Genomic DNA, 23,106 nt, shown 5'->3' on the forward strand with positions numbered 1-23,106 from the left:
ATAACTTGAACATAGCAAAACAAAATAAACTATAAATGTATCTGTCTTCATATAAGTCCTGCTGACACCTGATGGCAGTGTCAGGGCTGTTGTTTTTTCCTTCACTCCAAAGATGCTTCTCTCTAGGCTGGATTTTAAAGCTGGTACTTTAGCTGCCAACATTTCTCAAGGCTTTAGTCGAGCAGCAGTATTCAATGGCTCTTTGTGGGTAGATCCTCCATTATCTCAGGCAGCAGTCACACAGGACAATTCACCGCAACCACCCACTAGCCTCCAGTAGTCTGTTTTTGGCTCCTCCCCTTTCCCCAAGACTATCCTGGAGATTTCTAGTAAATTCTGGCACCAAAATGTCTGTTTTTCGCTGTCTTTTTGTAACTTGTTGCAGTGTCTAACTGTCTTTGAATGCTTCTACTGCAGTCTGTGGCTCTAGTTTCTAGTTTGTCCACCTAAAGTTGGCCGACGCAATTTGCAATGAACTTCCCAAAGGCAGTCTGGGAAATGTAGTTTTCTGAATGAGTGCATGCAGTAATATACTTGTGATTTGCAGGGTATTACACAACTCCAGTAGGAGAACTTGTTCTTTAGGTACTCTTTATGCCTCCCAAATATTGCATGTGCCATGAACAATCCCTATCCAAGGTCTCAGTTTTCTGATGGCCTAAATATGGGTTGTTAGGTGAGTGTCAGCTCTGTAGGCAAATATATTAAATTCTTCACCCGCCTTTAAAGGACATAAAATATAATTTGCCTTATAGAAAAGATCTACTAATACCACTCAAAAATATTTATGTAAAACACAGGATTTGTAGAGGGGCGTTTCCACACCATGCCGCTAGTGGGCGTGACCAGCATACATGGGGGCGTGGCTATAATATTAGACAGTGCTTGGATGCTCTCCAACTCTTTCTATTTTATTATTATTATTATTATTATCCTTTATTTGTTTGGCACCACAAGGGTTGACTATACAGGGTAAGACATAACTGAACAATAAACAATAAATACCAAACTTCAGAGGCTCCAATCCCCATAATATACATGGGCAACTACTGTTAGGTGCACGCAGCTCTCCCTTTTCAAGCAGAGTTTCCAGGCACTAGGAAACCACCCCTCAGTTTGCCTATGAAGGGATCGTGGGAAGTAAAGATATATGAGATTAATCTTCGATTTTAGGGGAATATTTGACTTTGACTTTTAGGTATATTGAGGGGCACTTCTTGAAGTCTCTCAAGATCTGAAATCTATGATATCAGAGAGTAATAGCTCACACTCATTATTTTTTCTATCAAGGCATTGATGCTTTTAGATATACAGTATATTTGAGAATGTTACAATGTCTCATTACATTTCTAATCATGATGTATTTTAGGATTTAGTGGCCCTTTAAGGTTATTGACTGATGAACTAGATATGATGAAAAATGCTGGTTAGATGATTATAAAATCGACAAGTTTATCCCTGTGCCCAAGACGTTACCTGCAGGATTTATATTATTGAACTAGAGTCCATCTTATGACCAATGATCAATTATAAAATGGTAAAACATAGAATGACCCTAAAAGCCCCAATCGGACTTTCCATACCAGATAATCCTGTGACTAGCGTTTGGTATCTCAGTGGCTGTTTCCAGGGCTGAATCAACCGCAGAAAACAGAACACTGTGCGATTGATAGATCAGTCAGTGCATTGTCTAATACCGCTGGCCTAATGCTTTCATAACCCATCCTCAATGTCAGATAACTGGGCAGAGTATTTTGGTTTCCCAGCGACCTATCTTGGGTCCTGCTGGGAGTTTTTGGAACTGTCTTGAATCTGACGGTTCACAGACAAAGCGATCAGTGGAGCCATTCCTTCCGGTGTAACAGCTGGCCGAGAATCTTGTGTGAATAATTAAATACCCGTCCAGCTACTAGAATGTTGTCCATGTGCCAAAAATTCTGCCCAAGCTGTTTACTTGTTGCTATGAGAGGATGACGCCTATACGACTGTACGTCACTGAATACCTTGTCACAGTAATAATGGCAGGGTGATGCAGTACAGGGGACTTAGTGTTGCTCCCCATCTGAGGCACTATGGCACTTAGATAAGGGGCATTTTTTGGGTGCATGGTGCAACATCATTTTTGTGTAAAGCGTACCTGCAAATAAAGGAGCAGTTTATATGATTCGTACATATTACGCAGCTCTTAGAGGAAACCCACACAAACATGGGGAGAACATACAAACATCACACAGATAGGGCCCTGGTTTGAACAGAACCCATGACCCCAGCGCTGCGAGGTAGCAATGCTAGCCACGGTGCAGCCAGGGATTATGGTCTTGTACAATTTGAGAGTGCCAATGTGCCTTTGCCACCCAAATTATGCCACCCTACTGCCCCTTGTTCTGCAGGCTCCTTGTGTACCTGGCTCTTTTCTGGCAATGCCGCTCTGAACAGGAATCAGTGGGTGATGTCAACATTTTTTAAGAAAAATACATTATAATGGTAAGTTTGATTTTTTTTTCACATATACATTATTATACTGCTCTTCTATATTAAATTGTTGTATTTAAGACAAAGGTGAAACAAATGTGTTATAAAAAATATGGTCAGGTATCACCTTATTTATTGAAGCAGTATGAAAACCGCCACCACAGAAATTGTTTTTCCATTGCCTATACTCTAAGTTCCCCTTGGGATAACCGGTTCTCCAGCTCCAGCCTGGGTGACAGGGTTCTGAGATCATTCATGTAACTTGCACGAGAGAATCAGGTTATTAGAAAACCCCTGGGCAAGCAAGTGTAACACCAAGGTTAATGACTGACTGGAGATGGGTCTACGAGAAACAGACAAAGGTTGTCGGTTCATCCTGGCCATTGAGAGAGACTCTTTCACCTGTGACCGTCCTGCTCATCTCTGTACTATCTGCAAGAATCAGTGGGCACAGCGTTTCCCTTCATGTGCAACATAGACGTCACTGCTGCCGGCCACCGAGATGTCTATGATCTGCTGTGGAACCAAAGCTTCACGGCAATCCTCCTACAGGCTACATGACACCCCACCTTGGCTGCTCAGCTTCCTCTTTGCACTTCAAGTAAGTAAAGGTCGACCTGTTATACACTAGAATCCAGGGGGTTCCAGCTTGCAGAGTTTATACTACACAGGATTGTCTTTTGGGGTTAATTAAACCAAGAGAAAGTATTTCAAAACTACTGTTTTTTAACCATAAGTTGGTTCAACATATATATCTACCTCAGGGCTGAATTCACTGTATAGCCAAACTAGGCACATGGCTAATACCTCACTCTAAAATGAGGCGGTGTAGAAATAGTATTATGTTCATATTATTAACTGTTTTCCTTTTCGTGTATTTCATTTTATGTTTCCCCCCAGTAAAGATTATGGAAGAAGGGGCACTGGTTAAGGTGACATTGGAAAGTTGGGGTGTAAATTCATTAATTTAGCTTGTATTCACGCATAGGTGCGTAGGGCAGCGCCAACACTAAATACAGCCTTGAGCCGGCGCCTAAATGTTACACCTAAAATGCAGACTTGATGTACAGTGGATGAATTATTAAAAATGAGAGAAAGCCACAACATACACTTTTGGGGGCACTATCAGCCTTTATCAGGATAGACAAACGTGTTATATCAGGCTTATGTCACTCTGCAGAATATGTGGAACTGCAAGTCCCAGTATACCATGTCAACCAGCGTTTTCTTTCCTCTTTCATTATGAATAACTACGTATGTCTCATGACCATTCATATGCAACGGTCCTGACAGTGAAGTCAGTGGGATGATATCACACGTTCCGTTGTTCTATTACCCCAACATACAGCTACATATTGCTTACTTATGTCATAGTTACTTATTTTATTTATTTATCGTAAAGTATTTTGCCTGGAAGAAACGACAGTCTCCTCTAATTTCAAGTATGTCCTGGATACAACAAAAACAGTTGTGACTAAATTTTTTTAAAAAATGGCATTAAACATTATTGAGTAACAAAAATGGGAAACCCAGTAGGAGGCGGCAGAGAGTCTAGGTTTTTTTGTTGAATTTAGGAACCATTAGCTGACTTCTGGAAGTAGATCTCAGGTGATAAGTGCTGTTAGAGGCCGGAGTGAGAACTCTGTTCAGGTATTTGTGTAATTTCACCAGAACACTTTTGAAGGACAAAATGATTGTTTCCAATTATCCTATTCTGGTTAGATTGATATATATTTTATTATGACCTTTCTACCTTTAGTACCTCCTGGTCCAGGCTTCTCTGCTATGTACGTGCCACAGCCTTCTTCTACAGAGCCGCCCCTTGGCACCACCTGATCAGAGTCGTCTACTGGCCAGCAGCCTGTTTGCCTGCGGCATTGCCACCAGCTTACAGTGCGCTCTGGGAACAAGGTACTGTATTTTGGTTCAAAGCCTTTTCTAAAGCATGGGTAGGAAAACTGATTGATCTTTCATGTGTCATTTTAAGGTAGGTTCAAGCTAACGGGTTGTCCCAATCCATGCAAATAACTGTCTTCCACAGCCTGAGAGATCAATGACCCCAAAATTTTCCCTATGAGCAAAACTTCATTGTTACTAAATGAGCAAATCTGGATTTCTACGTGTGTTCATTGTAATACTAGCAGAGCTTCCTGAGATGGCGTCACTTTTGGAAATCAAGTCAGTGATTTGGGTGTGGCTCGGTTTTCATCTCAAGACCCCTAATTATGTAATAGCACTAAAAGCCTTAATAACAGCAGTGCACAGGAAATGTTTCAAAGTAGAGCCAAGATACAGTACGGTTCTCCTTGGCAATTACTCCAGAAACACTGATTGAATGTATTATAACGTTCAGTGTCTTATTGTGCATTAGCTGAGAAGACAACAATGTTATTTCTATGATACAATAATGTATCACAGGTAATGTTGTCATCTGTCCTTGATAATAAAACCTTATAATTAAACCAGACACATTAATTAATTTCATTAATAGTTGGAGTAGAATGTTGGGAATTCCTGTACAGTGATAGATGATTACTAAGTGGCACTTGGTTTATAACGAGACAAATTTGTGATTTTAATCTTGCAGTTTAATAAACAAGGACATCAATGTTTCTTCTGAGTCCGCCACAGTGCAAGTAATACAATATATACCACATCAAAGCAAACCTATAAAAAAATGTTTTAGTATTACAGATTAAGTTTATTAAGTTATTATACAACCTTGTTAAAATTGACTGATCTGAAATATGTACAATATAGAAGCTGATAGAATTATATAAGAACATAGGATAACTTTGTAAAATGAGATGTGTAGGTCAACCCCAGCATAAGGTCTCCAGGCATGATATTGGGATGGGGGTTGGTTTATGTTGTTTTTAAAGGAAGAGATCTTTGAGTGTTATATGAAGAGATGATGTAGAAAGTAAGCAACATTCTGTGGAACTTGGAGGATTCTGCAAGAAGAGAAATATAAAGTCGAAAGAACAATGATGTCTTGAAAAGGAATATTTAGAAATGACAATTTGGGTTTGGAATAACTTGGTATGAGTTACCCCCTTTATGCTGTATAAATCCACCTATTACAACACAGGAGGAAGATAACGAGAAAAATACTGTTAGCAACATTGGCTACAAATATATTGCTCAAAAGGTGGATTTATACAGCATAGAGGGGGTAACTCATACCAAGTTATTCCAAACACGGAAGTTGTACGGAGTTTAACCGCGATACGGACCACGAGCGGAGGACATCTATTTGAACTTAAATAAACCTTGATGTGCATGTAAACACTTATGAAATGTAAATTTATTTTATCCTTTGTTTATTAAATATTTCTTAAAGTATTACACTATCGGGGCACCGATGTCTCTTCTTGTCTCCCTTCTTTATGTGGGATTATTTGGTGAGAAACTTGGAAAAACATAGGAGGAGGCTCTTGATGATCAAAATGAACATTAAAATTACAAGATGATTAGCGGTATATGATTTTATATGCTAAATATTATACTAATGTAATATTTTATGTTGCACATTAATTATAGTTTTGGTGCACACTCACTGTCACTCAAAACCAGAGGTACAAGCTTCTCTTATTCAATTGTGTGGCTATTTGATGGGCTTGTTCTGTTATGGTCTGTAAGTAGAGTACATTAATGTATGTCTGAAATGCAATATCTACCATGTTTTTTTTTTTCAGTTTAAGTTAATTTATAATTAGTGCTGGATAGTGATTTCATTACACAATCTGGAGTGTCCGCAATTGTTTTTGCAGTTTTTTTTTCTTTTTACATAATAATGAATAAGGGAAATAGGTCAGGAATGTACAGACACTGGCTGGATTAACACAGACACTAGCTGGATTAACGTTGCTGTTTATGAATAGATCACGTAACACAGTAACAATGTTATGTAACTGTTTGAAGACAAAAACATCTCAAGGAGATATTTAAATTCCAACTACATCTGATTTGAATGCTATTACTTAACAACAAAAAACTATTGGAAATGAGGGTGCTATACTGCTGCCCATGGATGTTCCTCTATTTTGCATCTCCTGCATCGCCATCAAAAAAATATTACAATCATTAAAAAAATAAGGAGCTTGTAATTAACAAAATCTCACAATATTATAAATGATGAGTAAGTCATGCTTGAAACAACAATAGACTATCAGAATGGTTAATATTTTTGTGTTTTAAATAAAAAACACTTGAACTGATTTCGATCATTTAACCTCTTATAGAGTTAGGTGCTGTGAAAGGGGCAGGTGGAGCATGAGCAGAGTATTGTGGGGCCAGGCAAGCAAGTGTGAGGTGGTGATAGATGATGTGAAGAGGTGAAAGTCATTGACACAACATAGTGGACGAGTACGGGAATATTTCTTGACAAAATCGGAGATGTAGGAGGGGGGCATTAAAGAGGTCTTTATAAGAGAGGGTAAGCAACTTGAATTGTATTCTGGAGGGAATGAGGAGCCAATGCAGGATATTGCAGAGAGGCATAATGGAAGAGAAACATTGGGAGGTGAAGATTATTTGTGACACCGCATACAGCCCAGATTTCAGGAGGGACAGAGTAGAAGATTGCAGTAATCAAAGCGGGAGATGACAAGAGCATGGATGATGGTCTTGGTGGCCTCCAGGAAGTGGAAAGGTTGAATCTTGGCAATGTTGCAATGGTGGAAGGGACTGGAATGGGCAAGTGATTGGATGTGGCGAAAGTTATTGAGGGTGAAGTCAATCATGATTCCGAGGCAGGGGGCCAACATTGTATGGGGAAAATGGGAGAGGGCGGCCCCATCAACCTTAAGGAAAATCTGAGGTGGGGATGTGCCAGTAGGTGGTGGAAAGATGACAAGCTCAATATTGGATATGTTAAACTTGAGGTAGCGTCCAGCCGTCTAAGTGGAGATGGCAGAGAGGCAGTCGGACACACGGGAGAGGAGGGTGGGAGAAAGGTCAAGGGAGAAAAGTTAGATTAGATTGTCATGGGCAAGCGAGGAAGTGTAATGAAAGAAAAGTAATGGGCCAAAAACTGAGCAATGGGGAACCCCAACAGAGAGTGGAACAGGAGGGGAACAGGCACCAGAGGTAGAGAAAATAAAGGAATGATCAGAGAGGTAGGAGGTAAACCAGGAATGGACAGTGTTGCAAAGGCCAAGGGAGTGAACATAGAGCAGAAACTAGGAAAATGTAAATCGATATTCACTGAGAGCAACGATGGTTCAAAATCTAAAAAATAAAAGGGAAATACACCTTTTATTTTCTATGACTGGGCTGCCCAGGTTATATATGGGGGGACAGATATGAGAGTTATGTGCCCCAGAGCCTAATACTATTTTTTTTAAAAAAATTATGCAATACAGTAAAATCTATGTAGAAGATCAAGGACATTGGGTGCAGAGAAAAGCCTTGAAGGGCTGCCAATTGGACAGTCATGCTGTATGGAGATAATATATGAACTGTGTTATTACTGTGGATACAGTATATCAGTTCTGAAACAATAGACTGGGCAACCCTTAAATTGGCTGGGGAATAGTGTGCCTTACTCAGCCTCAGGGGAAGGTAGACTGATGCCCATGGCGAAGGTTTGGGGGAGTTGTGTACTGGTCCTCACCGTATTGGTGCCATACCAAGGAAAACCTGAAATGTCTACATAAATATTTGTAAAGATATTTAGTAACTCTTGCGTGAAAATCAGCTTACATGGTAGACTGAGTGTTTATTAAATAACTATTTATACACTGTTCCCTGTTTCCTAGGTTGCCTCTGGTGCAAGCTCCCACCTTTGAACTACTTGTCCCAGCCATAATCTTCAGCAAATACTCAGCTGTTAACAGAACTACATACGGGTTCGGTAAGTCTCACCCGGACATCTAAAGCTATGAGACTAAAGTCTAATAAGTAGGAGTGGATTCAGCCCATAACTAAGTTATACAGATACTCCTTACCAAGGCGCTTGAACTATATACACATTCCTTTCATCTCCAATAGCTGTCACTTGCAACTGCTACCTGAATAACTTCCCGTGAGACATAGGTTATCTAGTGGGTTCCATACACTCCATACTAGGCACCATAGACTGTTATGGTTAGAGTTATATGCTCTTCTTTAAGATAAAGTCAATTACACTCTGCACTTAGTCCGAAGTAGGGTTGGCCAGCGGGTACGTAGTATATTTATCTGTCAGTCTGATGCAATTTGAAATATTTTGGCCACAATGAAGTCCATTGTCTAGGATAGGACTAGCAGAATTATGGTCCAGGTATGGATAGAAATCTGGCAATAAAGAAAATTGTAGCTCAAACCCCTTAATGCAACAGTTGCATTAAAATTACGGCAAGACAACATTACAATATTCATGATGTAATAAAGTCGTCAATGTGAATTAATTATAATAATGTCCGATTATTTATGAGACTAAATCAATAGCAATTTGCTATAAAAACTTAACTATGCAGAACCCTATCTGTTAATAAAGAATCTAAGTATAGGATTTCACTGGCCAAAGTCACTCCACAGAGTATGGAACTCTCTGGGCAGTGAAATAGAATACACGGAGCAGCACTGAATGTTAGCGATCTGCAGAAAGTTATGTAATGAAGTATAGACTATATTATAGGAAATTGTATGTACATATTATTATGTCATTAACCTCTCCATCCTAGATGTCCAGGGATCAGCAAATTGCACGGGGATGTCATGTGAGCGACTGCAGAGTGACTTCCAGCCAATCAGAGAGGTCAGTAAAACATGGAGCAACAGTCAGAGACCAACATGGATGTTATGTGCTAGTAAGCGTCGCAGTAGGTGGTATCTTGTCTATAACGGTCTCTTTCCCCTTTGGACAAGCCTCCGGGTGCTGCAAAGGTCAGGTGCACCTACTGACTGATAGTTATGGCTACACATATATGTGCCAAAACCTGTGTTTGCAATTAAGACAAACTGTAAAAATGCATTTTATGTACAGTGCGCATTAAGAACATCCTGACGTATTTCATGTAAAAAAAAATTGCAATATATTTTTTTTAAAAATTATTTTTAGTAATGATTACAGTACAAACAGGTGTTAATGGATTTAATTTTTCCCATGCATTCAGATAGTACTTTATATTGCACATATGCATTGTGAGTATCCTGCAGTCTGTTCCATCTGTCTGCATACGGCAAGTACCACAGAGCATACTTAGCCCGTTATTCCAATGGAAATGTTTCTTGAGCTCTGCTTGTCCTTGAATATGGGCGGACGTGCGCGAAAATTACGTGTGATGATTTAAAAATGCAGGTTGCGTTTATTTTGCTTTCCTTGCTGAATCAGGCCCATAATGAACAGTAGCCAAACACACATAGTAACTGGTACTAAAATTAGTATTCCGAAAGGCTCTATGTAAACAGGATACATGTATGTACTGATTCCCATGACGGACTGACAGTCTTGGAGCAATGTGAGCATCTAGTAAGTCTCAAAGCTGCACCTCGTCGCTTTATTGCCGGAAGCGGTGTTCAGAGTACACAATAAAGCACAGATATTAACCTCACATCATTACTAGATCTTTCTGCAAGGTTCTAAGCTCTAATTCAGAATGTTTCACTAGTTACATTTTGCCGCCTCTAACATTCTGCTGTTCGAGGCTGCCGCACTATTGACACAGCCCTACACCTGCTGCATCATCCAAGAGATAGAGAACTGAAGTCAGTACATCTCGAAGCAGCTTATTAAGGTTTCATGATAACTTTACAACATGGACATTATATAATACATATCCCTAATGAATGAATCAGTGGGATTGAGTGCAATGTCATTAGTTATTGTGTCCTGGATGTACCTCTTCCTTACCCAACTAGAGAGGAAGAGGTTGATTATGGTGTTAGGATAACAGGACACAGAGACAACGGCCTTTGTGAAGCATCACCATTATCCACTCTCCACAGGGCCATCTTTTCCATTGGGCACGTGCCCGGGGGCCCCACGGGCAAGGGGACCCCATAGGCAGGGCTCTTAATTAGAATAAATAATCCTGCAAAAGAAAAAACCTGCAAAAGAAACCTTGAAGGTTCACTGAGCAAGTACATCTATCTATCTCTATCTCTATACATCTATATCTATATATATATCTATATATGTAGGGGCCCCGGTGCACTGCTTTGCCCGGGGGCCCATAATGTTGTTAAGACGGCCCTGACTCACCACCATCTTTCCAAAAAAGTCCCAGACAAAACTCCAGTCAGCTAGTCACCTCCCTGCGTCCACCTCTGTTCCCTCACTTTACAACACGTATCTCTATCGCAAAATGTGTCACTAGTACGTTCTACTATCGGCTTCTTCCTGTGTGCAGGTGTCAGGAGCTCTGGTGATCTCGGGAGTTCTGCAGATTCTCTCCGGGATCTCCGGAATCTGGGGCTGGATTTTGCAGTCTTGTGGCCCAATGGTCATTGCCCCAGCACTGTCAATCATTGGACTCTCTTGTTATAAACCTGCAGCCCTGCTGTGTTCCTCCAGCTGGGGTATATCCTTGAGGTAAGTGCACCAGCGTTTTTTTAACGTGGGCTTCCCATTTTTTACACCCATCTAAAGGCTGTACTCTGTTACAATGATATTTGTATATTACAGCCTCATTGCAGTTACCGGATTGTTGTCACAAACCCTCCGGTCTCTCCACTTCCCCCTGTACACCTGGAGGAGAACACAAGGAGTGACGAAGAGATTCGCCCCTGTGCTCTGCATGCTCTCTGTAAGTCCAAACACCACAAGTAACAATTATTTATATCATGAAACACAAGAGCTGATTGTCTTCCTGTTCCTCTGGTGATCCCGATAGATGTTCCTCCCTATTTCTTGCATCTGGATCGTCTGCAGTTTTTGGGTTAATGAGCAAACGGAGTTTCCAAGCGATGTTCGGCTATCTCAGAATGTATCAGAATTTATCACAGAGGAAGCAGCCGTGTCCTTCGACGGTCTTAGCGGCAACTCTACGGAACTGACACCGTGGTTCCAATTCCCCACTCTAGGTACGGATAACTCCGTAAGCCGAGCATGTTACAATGACCTAAAGGTATGGCTTGTATGTAGCTTCCAGTTTCCTTCTGAGCTTCTCTGCCATTTCTTTATATCATCAGCTACAGTGGTTTAATTTTGCAAGAGGGCACCTCAGCCCTATTATCCCTTATAAATGTATTGATCTTGTGCAAACTAAGGAAGAATTTCTTGTTGATCTGTCACAGTGCACAGGCAGAGACTGAAATTGGGGAGGTCATATATGAAGAGTAGGACATAGACACGGAGCATGCTTGCACTTGTAGTACTAAAAGTGCCAGCGCATACATAACTGCCAGATAATGGAAGTGCTTGAGGAACCACAAGTGCCAGCATGCCCTGCCACCCAGCACCCTCTGGGACCTGTAATGTTAATTAAATAGAAACACCCTCAAACGACTTTAATATAGACATGTCTGCTTATTGTCCACACAGGTGCTTGGGGTTGGCCTAAACTAAGTTTGGAGACCCTCGGTGCGGGCGTGGCAATGACTCTCACCTCCAGCCTGTCCTCTATTGGATGTTACATTCTGTGTGCTCGGATGTTGTGCTGCTACCCGCTACCTTCACATGCGTGTAATCGGGGGATCAGTATGGAAGGCGTTGGAAACGTCCTGTCCGGACTCCTGGGCAGTGTGTGCGGAGCCGGCTCCAACATCCCCAGCGCCAGCATTACAGGAATTACACAGGTATCAGCCCCTACGGACTCCTAATAACAAGTATTCAATCACACAGTCTGTAATTTATTATGGATTCTTGTATATTCAATTAGTAATTTATCGCAATATGATATTAATGCAATTATCAGCCCTAATGGGTTCCTGGGAGTATATTAAGGTATTTTTATGATGTATCATAAAACTTATAATAGTCCCCGGTAGAGTTTTACTGCCTGTGCCGTCAGTGTACAATTTATGTTATTTTTTTACTGCTTTTAATTACTTAATATACGCACATTTATGGATACAATAGACAGAAATTATACACATCCATCTACTTTGTATGAAAGTGCCGCCTATCGGGATTGCTGATGCTATAAATTCTCTCTAAAGGGAAGCAGTAAATTGTAGATCACCACAAATTAACTTGTACTGTTGCAATTAAATATTGCCGTTTATTATGCTAGAATGCTGACGTATGAAGCCACTGGATGGTTTAACCTGAATAATCTTGTTTTCTGCCATCCCCTCCCTAGTACCACTGGCATCTTATGCAAATAAGAGGGAGAAGACAGAGACAATAGGGTGGTAGAGGCAGCACCTGCCTTGGGTGCAAGAGGTCATAAAATCAAGCTAATAACTCAGTTCAGATGTCCTCACAGATTATTGTCTGGCTGCCAGCACAGACTCCGACAAAATGGTGGCATGACATTATTGATGATGTATTGAGGTCATGTGTCCCACCACTGTCGAAGACAATTATTCCATGTCGGTTGATTTTTGTTGAAGACTTCTGCTTTTCTAAGTCAGTTCAGCCTTGTCTACATGTGGGTAACGCCGATTTATCTGTTTCATTTCAGGTGGGTTCCCGCCACTCAGCTCAGCTATGCGCTATAATGTTCATTCTTCTGGGCTGCTCCCCAAAACTGTCTCAGGGCCTAATGAGTATCCCTTCCGCAGTCCACGGTATGCCCCCTCTCACAATGTACTATGTTCTCCCCTTTTGGCACAATGTCTTTAAGTTATGTACATGTTGGAAAATTTTTAACCAGTTTAAAATTCAATCAAATTTTATCCCTCCCCCCCCCCCCCTCCAAGTTACATGTTAGTGGTACAGTCACCAATAGAACTCACGTGACATGGGGTAGGAGGAGGGCGTGGCCCCCATTATTAAAAGCCGAAATTCACGGCATTGAATTGAGGGGGCGGAGCGTAATGACACAATTAAGCCCCTCCTGTCGTGAATTTCGGCAAATGCGGAAGCTTTGCCTATTCTTCTGGAAGTCCGTGAGGACTCCCCGAAATTCGGGAGCCTCCCAGGAAGTCCGGGAGAGTAGACAAGTATGAATTAGTCCTTTTAATTTTTTTTTTAATAAACATTATTTAAAAATGTATAATTTAAAAAAAAAAAAAATTGAATCTTATTTTAGATTGGACTGTGAACACCACTGGGTTCGAAAGTTGTCATTTGAGATTCGCCATAACCAAAAAGCCGAGATATTTCAAATTTAACCAAAATGTGAGCGAAGCGGCTCTCCCGCACCCGCCTCTCACGCACCCGCCTCTCACGCACCCGCCTCTCACGCACCCGCCTCTCACTCACCCGCCTCTCACGCACCCGCCTCTCACGCACCCGCCTCTCACGCACCCGGCTCTCCCGCACCCGCCTCTCCCGCACCCGCCTCTCCCGCACCCGCCTCTCACGCACCCGTCTCTCACGCACCCGCCTCTCACTCACCCGCCTCTCACTCACCCGCCTCTCACGCACCCGGCTCTCACGCACCCGCCTCTCACGCACCCGGCTCAAACACTGTCCATCACTCTCACACCTGGTCGAACCTGTTCAACTGTCTCGATTTTTTCCATAGTTAAAAAATTAAAAGAGAAAATCTGAATTTTCACATTTTGCAACAAAGTCATCAAACTGGTTCGAGAATCTAAACACGACCAGTTCCAGCATCTGTAGTAACTATCAGAGTTAGTCACAAAGTGTCAAAAACGCTAATTTAGACTTTTACATTTATTTTTTAGATAAATTTACTTTTAAAAAATATCTTGCTGCCTGAAACAGGTGCCTTGTTGTGGCTTTTCCCAATTAAATATATTTATTAGGATGATTTCAATGTCTACTGTACATAAAATACATTTTTACAGTTACTCCTGATTGCAAACACATGTTCTAGCTGTATACACAGCTATCATCACTAGTAATCAGCACTTACACCCGACCTGTAGCTGGTGCAAGTGATACAACACGTATCTTAGAGATGCCCAAACCTTGAATCGGACGCTACATTGACTACGTGCATACGTCCAGTTCCCTCCCTGTTCCGCCCATGAAATCGTAGGCTGTAGTAAGTGTCCTTTGCGCTTGAAAATGAATTGTGCGTTTCTGCGTTCTGTGGTGTATTGGTTTGACTCGCACACACAGAGTAATTTCGCGCATTATACGCAACGTATTGCCATTTACGCTCCTTAATGAATCCGGCACCACCATGTGTAACGTCCTCTCTGCTTTCTATCTGTAGAATGTCTGATCACAGCACCACAGTGTAGCTCTCTCACCTGTTACGGTTCCTCTATCTCCTTGCAGGAGGTACGTTGTGTCTGACCTTCTCCATCGCGGTGGGCTGTGGGGTCTCCTTCTTCCAGTATGCGGATATAGACTCGGGAAGGAACATCTTCATTGTCGGCTTCACTATGTTCATGGCGCTGCTGGTGCCGCGGTGGTTGGATTCGGTGCCGGCAAAACTGGATACAGGTGAGATATAAACCAGCGGAGGCCAACTGATACTAAGTACTACAAGTCCCAAGTCACTGAGATCGTGTCTCTCTCCAGGCTGGCCGGCACTAGACATCTTTCTGTTGTCTCTTCTGACCACTCCGATCTTCCTTGGAGGCTTGTTCTCCTTTGTTTTGGACAACACAGTTGAAGGTGAGAGGAAACAGAACCTCAATAATATGTATGATGCTAATTATTGCTAATTCTAGCTCAGTATCTGTTTCTCAATGGTGGTGTTTTGGCACTCACAGATGGCTTGGTTTCACGCCAGGTGGGCCCATTCATCTGCCCTGCGCCCTACTCAAGAGATGCCCATGTAAAACAAGTGCTCTTACCAGGGGCTGGCTGCCAATGTTTAGCCTGGGGGGCGAGTCTCGGCTCAGTAGCCTATTAGGGACATTTTAAAGGAGAAATCTGCAGGTAGCCCAGTGACCGATCCCATGGCAGCCATCTAGAGGTCCTGCCCGGCATTGCCCAACTGCCCCCCATTCCAGCTAGGCACGGTCCTTACTCTGTGCTATTATATTATCTTTATTTTCTGCCTCTCTTCCTATAATAACACAAAGTAATCCAGACTCTCTGTGCACAGGATCTCTGCAGGAACGCGGTCTGGGTACGGGCGCCTCTCTCTGGCACACTACATCCACAGAAGGCACACACAGAAGTCCGGAAAAGGAGTTGGCACAGACTTATGAACTTCCTCCTGTACTAGCTCGTCTCTTCCCTACTACGTATCCCTGTAACCAGCTTTGCCCCCTGCCATCGGAGTCAGTGGTGATAGTGGCCGGAGAAGATGACAAACTGTTGGCTGAAAGAGCCGATGTGAACGTGTAGGACAGGGATGGATGAGAAAAACATCCGGCCAGTGGAACTGGAGCATTTATTTAGGGATTTTCTCATTGTTGCTTTTTTAAGGGCTCATTTTATTTTGCATAATATCTTTTTATTGAAAGGAAGATAGACCAATGCCGTACATTTACAACAAGCAACGTACTACAATAGGATAGGTAAATGGATAAATGCATGATGAGGTTGAACAAAAATAAGATTGCAAACAGGAAGGCAGCAAGAAAGAAAGTGGGTGGGAAAGAGGAGAGGGGTGGTGTATGCGGTGGCTTAGAGTCCAGGGTCTCTCGGAGTCAACCAAGGGACATGGTGTGAGGAGATAGGGGTATGGTCTATTTCCAATCATCATCAAGGTGAGAGGGTTGTATGGAGGTATATGCCACAGGATCGGGGAATTCTAACCAACTGCCCCTAGGGGTGCAATAAGTTTCAAATTTGTCATCAAAGGATAGGATAATGTCATCCATACTCCTGATAAATTTCAATCTTGCAAACCACCCTTTTAATGTCAGAGGACAAGGAGACCACCAATGTACCTGGATCACCACTTTTGCTGCATAATTGAGTTGATTTAATAAAAAAAAAATTGTTCTGTGATAGGGACGTGGTGATCCTATTAAGGAGCAAGATGGACGGATTATCTAGGACTTCTTTTGAGGTAGGAAGCACCACATTCCAGAAGGCACTCCCACCAGATGTGAAGCGTTGTTCCCACAACCTCGTTGCACTTCCAACAAGTATTAAGGACCCCTGGGTAGGGTACGGCAGCGATACCATCTGGTTAACACTTTATAGTGGGTCTCCAAGATCATTACACTAACCGAGCAAGTCTCGGTAGCTAGAAAAATATTAGCCCAGTTATTTCCAACATCTCCACCACCTACAGCTCGTTCACAGTCCCTCGAGGATTTTGGGAGTGAGCTATAAAGGTTTTCTGTGAGCCATTTATAAATTATTGACAGTAAGCGCAGATGATAAACACATAGATTCAAACATTGAGAGTTGCCTACTTAATTCCTTGTGAGTATTAGCTGCAGCCAGGAAATGTTTTATCTGGAAATAGCGCCAAATTTCAGAGTTGGGTAACAAACATTTAGGCTGGGTACACACCGGAGGAAATATCTCCTGATGCGACATCTTTAAAGATTTTACCAACGACAAAAAAAAAGTCCCGATCAACAGCCGATTCCTGTGTACACACTAAACACGTTTTACACGATTTACATTCAGATCTGTCATAACCATCAGCTGAAAAGATGGTGACTCTGCACCCTCCATAGAGATCTATGGACACTACCGGTCCTAAGTGCATACACACTGCAGAATTGGAACGACATCGTAGTTTTATTAGCTTTCAACGCCACCTCCCGGCCCTTTGGCCAGAGGATCAAGTGCAGCACATCCTTACAAGAGCAGATACCACACTTATTCGTAGCCAAACGGCCGAGAAGCAATCATGCGTTTTATGTCAAATGCTTTACCTTCGTCACACCAACGTGATTCCGCTGCTAAGACTCTCATACACTGCTCTGACGGCTCACAATCGTTTTGGTATGAGAAGGAAACACCATACCCCTTCCATGTCACGCAGACTTTCCTTCCTTTAGAATTCTTCGGTTTCCAGAAGATCCCAACATTCTAAACCGCCTGACAGGGCTAAGAAGGACCGAGGCGGCTGTGAAAACACCAAAACATTTATCGGTGAATCTCCTACAGTTCATTGGGTTTGGCAAACATCTGTCTGGTCATTTGGATAAGAGTTTGCTCTCAGTTAGTGTTTCTTTACTTACTGCCCTGATTGTAGCTTGTTGTACGATGGGAATAGTCATTTGTACGGGTGTTGCCTTGCTGGTACTGACCCAGTCTGACCCATTATTCACTATGTATTTATTGCAACATTTCTTAAATAAATAATTCTGCTGCAAATGTCAAAGCTATTTTTTATTAACTGCACATATAGTGTTACTAGTGGCATTATATCCATTTACGTGACGTTTCTGAAGACTATAAACATTCTGTACATCTATGTCTATCCATATATATGTTGTCTCTCTCATCACCCGCCTCGCCCTGGAGAGCCGAGAGGGGTTGTACAAATGACCTGGGTATGCCGGAGGCCTGACGGTAATGGTTTATAATGAGGATGGAGGGTGTGATAGCCCACGGCAGGCCACGGATCCAGCCAAATCCGCCCCTAGGGATGTGTAGAGTAGGATTATAGGCTATGTCCAGGAGCAAACGCAGGATTTGCAGAGATGGGTTTCCACACCAAGCTGCAAGTGGGCGTGACCAGCATGTATGGGGGCGTGGCTTTAATTTTAGAGAGTACTTGGCTGCTCTCCATCCCTTCCTATCCCCATAATATACATGCACTACTGTTAGGTGCACGCAGCTCTCTCTTTTCGAGCAGAGCCGTGTGAAGCGGGGGCAGGGTCTAGCCACCTCAATTATTCAGTGCCCCAGGCTTGGAGGGGGTTTCCAGGCACTAGGAACCCCCCCCCCCCCCTCGGTTTGTCTATGATGTGCTGCAGCTCCAGAGTATCTAAGGTGTTCTACTGAACGGAGAAGGGTAGAACACCAAACACCACCAAAGACACAACCCAGAGGTATGTGTGGTTACATACCGACAGCTACAAATAAGAAACAGTGATCCAAACCATAAGACAAGAACCTAACTTCCATGACCTTAAAGTTTTACATATAAGTGATTTTATGCCTCTTTAAAAACAAACAAAGAAAGAATTAAGAAAACACCATAAGAACGGTACAACAGGAAACAAAGTTACCAAACATCATTATAAAACAGTCATTTCATGATCAGCAGAATCACCGTAAAGACGCACTACTAAAATACACATAACTGGTACTAGGCGGGTGCTCTGGGTCTGAGCAGGGTTGAAATCCCCTTTGTCTTATTTTCCATTACTTACACATTTACATATAATGTAAATAATAAAAAGCATCAGTAAAAATGCATTTCTTAAATTAAATTGTCAATGAAAAAATGTTTAAATGTTGGTAATCCTGCTAGGTCCTGCCCGTGCCAGGCACACAGCCAGCTCTCTTATAAACAGTCCTAAAGAATTTTTCACAAAAGCTCAAAAATTTTTGGGGAAATCCACTTGATAATGAGACGATTTATAAATTATGACCATTATTTTTACCAGAAGCCTTCTGGTGGAGATAAAGTACGTGTGTGCGCTGTGAGACTCAGCTGACCTCTATCAAATGAGTTTAGTAATCTGGGACCTGATTCATTAAGGATCTTAACTTAAGAAACTTCTTATTTCAGTCTCCTGGACAAAACCATGTTACAACGCAAGGGGTGCAAATTAGTATTTCTTTCTGCACATAAGTTAAATACTGACTGTTTTTTCATGTAGCACACAAATACTTGATAGCTTATTTGTACACTGAAATTTAAAGTTGATATTTGTGTGCTATATGAAAAAACAGTCAGTATTTAACTTATGTGCAAAACAGAAAACTAATTTGCACCCCTTGCATTGTAACATGGTTTTGTCCAGGAGACTGAAATAAGTTTCTTAAGTTAAGATCCTTAATGAATCAGGCCCCTGGTCTCTAACATCACATCCTGCTCCATATTTACTACAAAAGACCAATGAACTTCTTTTATGTTGTATCTTAAAAAAAAAACAGCAAACAGACTTTTTTTCCAGCTAGCAATGCGTTAACGTTAATAGCTTTCAATCGATCTTGTGGTGATAAACTGAAGTGACACATGGGGGCAATTAATCTCTGTACAGCTGCTGTCACATCACTGGTCCTGCCCCTCTCTATATATCACCAATCCCTGCAGTGCATTACTGCAAAGCTGTCACTCATACTTTACCTACTCAGCTAGAGAAGCACCTCCCTCCTAACAATGTGCTGGAGAACATGGAAAGACAACATAGTGGACATATTTACATATTTAACTGAGCTAGTTATTTAATGTACATTATTAAGTTCAGTAATACATATATATATATATATATATATATATATATATATATATATTATATTATAGTAGTTTTACTTGCTCTTTACCATGATGCCTATCAAATGACAGTAACAGTGTCCCGTTGAGTCTTCAACAGGCAATTTCAGATAGAATTCCTATTTCAAGTATTAGAAGTAAGTGATTGTAGTAAGTTTTAGTACCCAGTATAATGATTTTAATTAGGGGACATTTATTGCATACTTACCAACTTTGTTCAGCTCTCTTCCGGGAGCCTGCCGGTGGAGGTGAGCGTGAGGGGGCGGGGCGCCAAAAATTGCGTCATTTTTGGACCCGCCCCTGTGACGTAATGATGCAAACTTGTCATTTGACAGCGGGGCCAAACGCCGCGATTCACCGGGAATAGCGGCGTTTGGGACCTAATTCTGCCGGCTTCACTAGGAAGTGGGCACTTCCTAGTGAAGTGGGCAGAATTCCGGAGATTGCCACACTCTCCCGGGAGTCCGTGAGACTCTCGCAAAATGCGTGAGTCTCCCGGACATTCCGGGAGAGTTGGCAAGTATGATTTATTGGTGAGATACATTTTAATCTTTCCAGGATATCTATCAGTTGAATAAGTAGGATTGGTCTAAAGGAAAGATGAAGGAGCAAAACAAACCAAGCAGGAGATATGAAGCTATAACACACAACAGGTGTTATACTGTGCAGGCTGCTGTTAGTGAGCTATAATTATTAAATGGAAAAATGCAATCTATGCACTTACAATAGAATAGAAAGTCTAGAAGAATAATAGAGGTGCTATTACACAATGTTATGTGGTATACATAGAAACGTAATATGTCCTGTTTTAATTTCCACACACTTGATGATCAATATTGCCGTTATTTTACGGATAAATTACAAAAGTTAGACTGCAGTCCCCAACTAACCCGCAAGAGGGAGCTGTTACCACATCGGCGTTGTGCTCTCCCTAGGACCATTAGTTGTGTAGCTCTGTTTCCGGGCGGACGGTTGTAGAAGCCGGACTGGTTGGCAGAAGGTAGGGAAGTGTATGTGGTGGGATTATTAGTGGTGAGATGTGTGCAGTGTATGATTGTGGTACTGTGTGTATGGTTATAATGTCACTGTCCTCGGTGGATTTCATTTTCCTGTTACCATGCAGTGTATCCAATCTCACTCATAATGTACATTATATATAATATATCATAAATCTAAGCAAAGTCATGTTTATTATAGCTAAGATCAACCATATAAAACTGCACACATATGAAATACAGATGTTGAATTGCTCCATTACCTTTATTTGTATGCTTGTATCTGTTACTATATATCTAGGCAGCTTGTGTCACAGCTATGTAAGATATTGAACGGTCCTGTATGTATCTGGTCACAACGCCTCCTGATGGTGTCATGATATAGTTGGGGTAATTAAGGAAAGTGGGAAGCCACAGACAGAGTTATATAGTGGAGGGTGCAGGGTCCCCAGCAGCACAGAGTGTATCAGGAGATGAGTGATGTGTTAGTGAGGACAGGGCTGCATGTGACAGGGGCAGTGACATGATGTGAGGAGGGGAATGGAGGCAGCAGAAAGCCACAGACTGAGAGTTATATAGTGGAAGGAGCAGGGTCCCCCAGCAGCACAAAGTATATCAGGAGATTAGTAATGTGAGGACAAGGCTGCATGTGACAGGGGCAGTGACATGATGTGAGGAGGGGAACCCAGGTGCAAATGTTACGCCCTTTTTTTATGCTTTTCTCTCCTTAATGACTCAGGCCCACAGAGAGAGAGAGACTAGGGTCAATTTTCATCTAGCACACAAAACCTTGATAGTTTTATTTTTACACTGAAATTTAAAGTTGATCTAGGACATGCCCTATCCCAACTATACATCTGTCCCCACATTTTAAATTTACCCCCCCCTCCAAATGCAACATGGCTTTGCCCAGGTGCAGTTACTCCTTTTTTAGGCTTTACTCTCCTTAATGACTCAGACCCTGAGTTATATAGTGCAAGGAGCAGGGTCCCCCAGCAGCACAGAATATATCAGGAAATGAGTGATGTGTTAGAGAGGACAGGGCAACTTTGCGATTTGCATAACTTGGAACGAAAGTGTACCCATTGCCATCCCTGTAATCTGGTTAGAGAAGTCTCCTTCATGCCAAAAATAGTTATGTTGAAGGATATACTCAATCCCACTCATAATGAAATTGATTGGTTCAGGTTCATATTGTTGCATAAATAGTGGCAAGTATGTGCACATCCATCAGCGTGCTTAATGCATGTATACAGTGACTTCATGTCACGTGCCCAGGATAAATGTGTCTTTCCACGTAGTACCTTCCAGGATCTGTAGGGTGGTGGTAGTGGGCCTGATTCATTAAGGAAAGTTAAGCAAAAGTAAGTAAGGCAAAACCATGTTGTATTTGAAGTTGAGGTAAATTTAAAATGTGATGGCAGATTTATAGTTGGGGTAGGACATGTCTTAGGTCAACTTTAAATCACTGTGTACAAATAAGCTATCAAGTATTTGTGTGCTGCATGAAAAAACAGCCAGTATTTTCCTTATTTGCAAAACAATAAACTAATTTGCACCCCTTGCATTATAACATGGTTTTGTCCAGATAACTTGAGTAAGAAAACTTACTCAAATATTTGCTTAATTTTCATTAATGAATCAGGTCCAGTATCTTTTTTTAAAATGTTATTTTATTTTACCCAATTTTAATGACACTTAACTTTCCATTACCCAACATCTTGTTTTTAATCATTTGAATAAAGACTTAATTGTCCAATACCAATGAGGGATACGCTATTTACTGCTTCCCCTACTGTATCAACCATTCATGATAAAGTCTGACGTGGACGAAACGCGTAGAGTAATAGCTACACACATGCATCAATTTTGACCTAGGTCGGCCACCGTCCTCTTGTGTTCCAAGCTCCAACTAACAGAAGAAGTATTGGGGGACGTCAAGAATAGTCTTTAATCAGACTTGAAACTATTATCAACTTGGGGCGACTCTATGGCATTAATAGGGTAAGAACTGCGTTCCTGAGGTTACATTGGAATTCCTCTGCTGCTCCACATGCCCATATTCACTAGTAGAGATATTAACATTGCAAGTTCCACTCATTTATTTTTATTTTATTTCTTTTATCCTTTTTACCATTAGTAATATTTTTATTCCTTTTATTGGTTTACCGATTTTATTGGTTTTTATTTCTACATTTATATCTTTACCTGTATCCCTAATCCATTTATTGTTCTGAAATTTATTCTGTGTTCCTCTTCAATTGCCATTTCTTCCTTTTCAGCCAAGCACTATACGAATTATTGCACTCTTTCTTTTC

At 41.6% G+C, this 23,106-nt stretch overlaps 2 protein-coding genes across 4 annotated transcripts in view; both read left to right on the plus strand.

The window, feature by feature from the left end:
* The first annotated feature begins 2,661 nt into the window (after positions 1 to 2,661).
* SLC23A3 (solute carrier family 23 member 3) lies at positions 2,662 to 15,992 on the plus strand. 2 transcript variants are annotated; one of them, XM_075181029.1, is made up of 13 exons: positions 2,662 to 3,073; positions 4,232 to 4,383; positions 8,235 to 8,329; positions 9,141 to 9,214; positions 10,809 to 10,990; positions 11,084 to 11,204; positions 11,292 to 11,481; positions 11,942 to 12,195; positions 13,026 to 13,131; positions 14,759 to 14,926; positions 15,005 to 15,100; positions 15,199 to 15,367; positions 15,537 to 15,614. In XM_075181029.1, the coding sequence occupies exons 1-12, from the start codon at positions 2,975 to 2,977 to the stop codon at positions 15,339 to 15,341; spliced, it is 1,680 nt and encodes a 559-aa protein (XP_075037130.1). In that variant the 5' UTR covers positions 2,662 to 2,974; the 3' UTR covers positions 15,342 to 15,367; positions 15,537 to 15,614. The 2 variants fall into 2 exon arrangements, with proteins under 2 accessions (XP_075037130.1, XP_075037129.1); XM_075181028.1 differs by lacking the exon at positions 15,199 to 15,367 and having other exon boundaries at positions 2,679 to 3,073; positions 15,537 to 15,992.
* A 4,753-nt stretch (positions 15,993 to 20,745) lies between these two features.
* The window catches only part of NHEJ1 (non-homologous end joining factor 1), a 79,481-nt gene continuing 77,120 nt past the window's right edge, over positions 20,746 to 23,106 (plus strand). The window contains exon 1 of one of the 2 annotated variants that reach the window (XM_075178679.1): positions 20,746 to 20,793. The gene's annotated coding sequence lies outside the window, so the exon portion shown is untranslated. Of the gene's footprint in view, positions 20,794 to 22,539; positions 22,793 to 23,106 lie in introns of those variants that run through there. The other variant, XM_075178680.1, reaches the window with a different exon arrangement.

This window comes from Mixophyes fleayi, chromosome 7 (assembly GCF_038048845.1).
Source record: "Mixophyes fleayi isolate aMixFle1 chromosome 7, aMixFle1.hap1, whole genome shotgun sequence".
In the NCBI taxonomy this organism is placed as follows: Eukaryota; Metazoa; Chordata; class Amphibia; order Anura; family Limnodynastidae; genus Mixophyes; species Mixophyes fleayi.

Excerpts from the sequence above, each read along its gene's own strand:
- SLC23A3 (XM_075181028.1), top strand. The coding sequence starts at position 2,975 with ATGTCTATGATCTGCTGTGGAACCAAAGCTTCACGGCAATCCTCCTAC. Across the intron at positions 3,074-4,231 it reads GCTTCCTCTTTGCACTTCAA|TACCTCCTGGTCCAGGCTTC; the intron begins GTAAGTAAAGGT and ends TTCTACCTTTAG. Across the intron at positions 11,482-11,941 it reads GTTCCAATTCCCCACTCTAG|GTGCTTGGGGTTGGCCTAAA; the intron begins GTACGGATAACT and ends TTGTCCACACAG.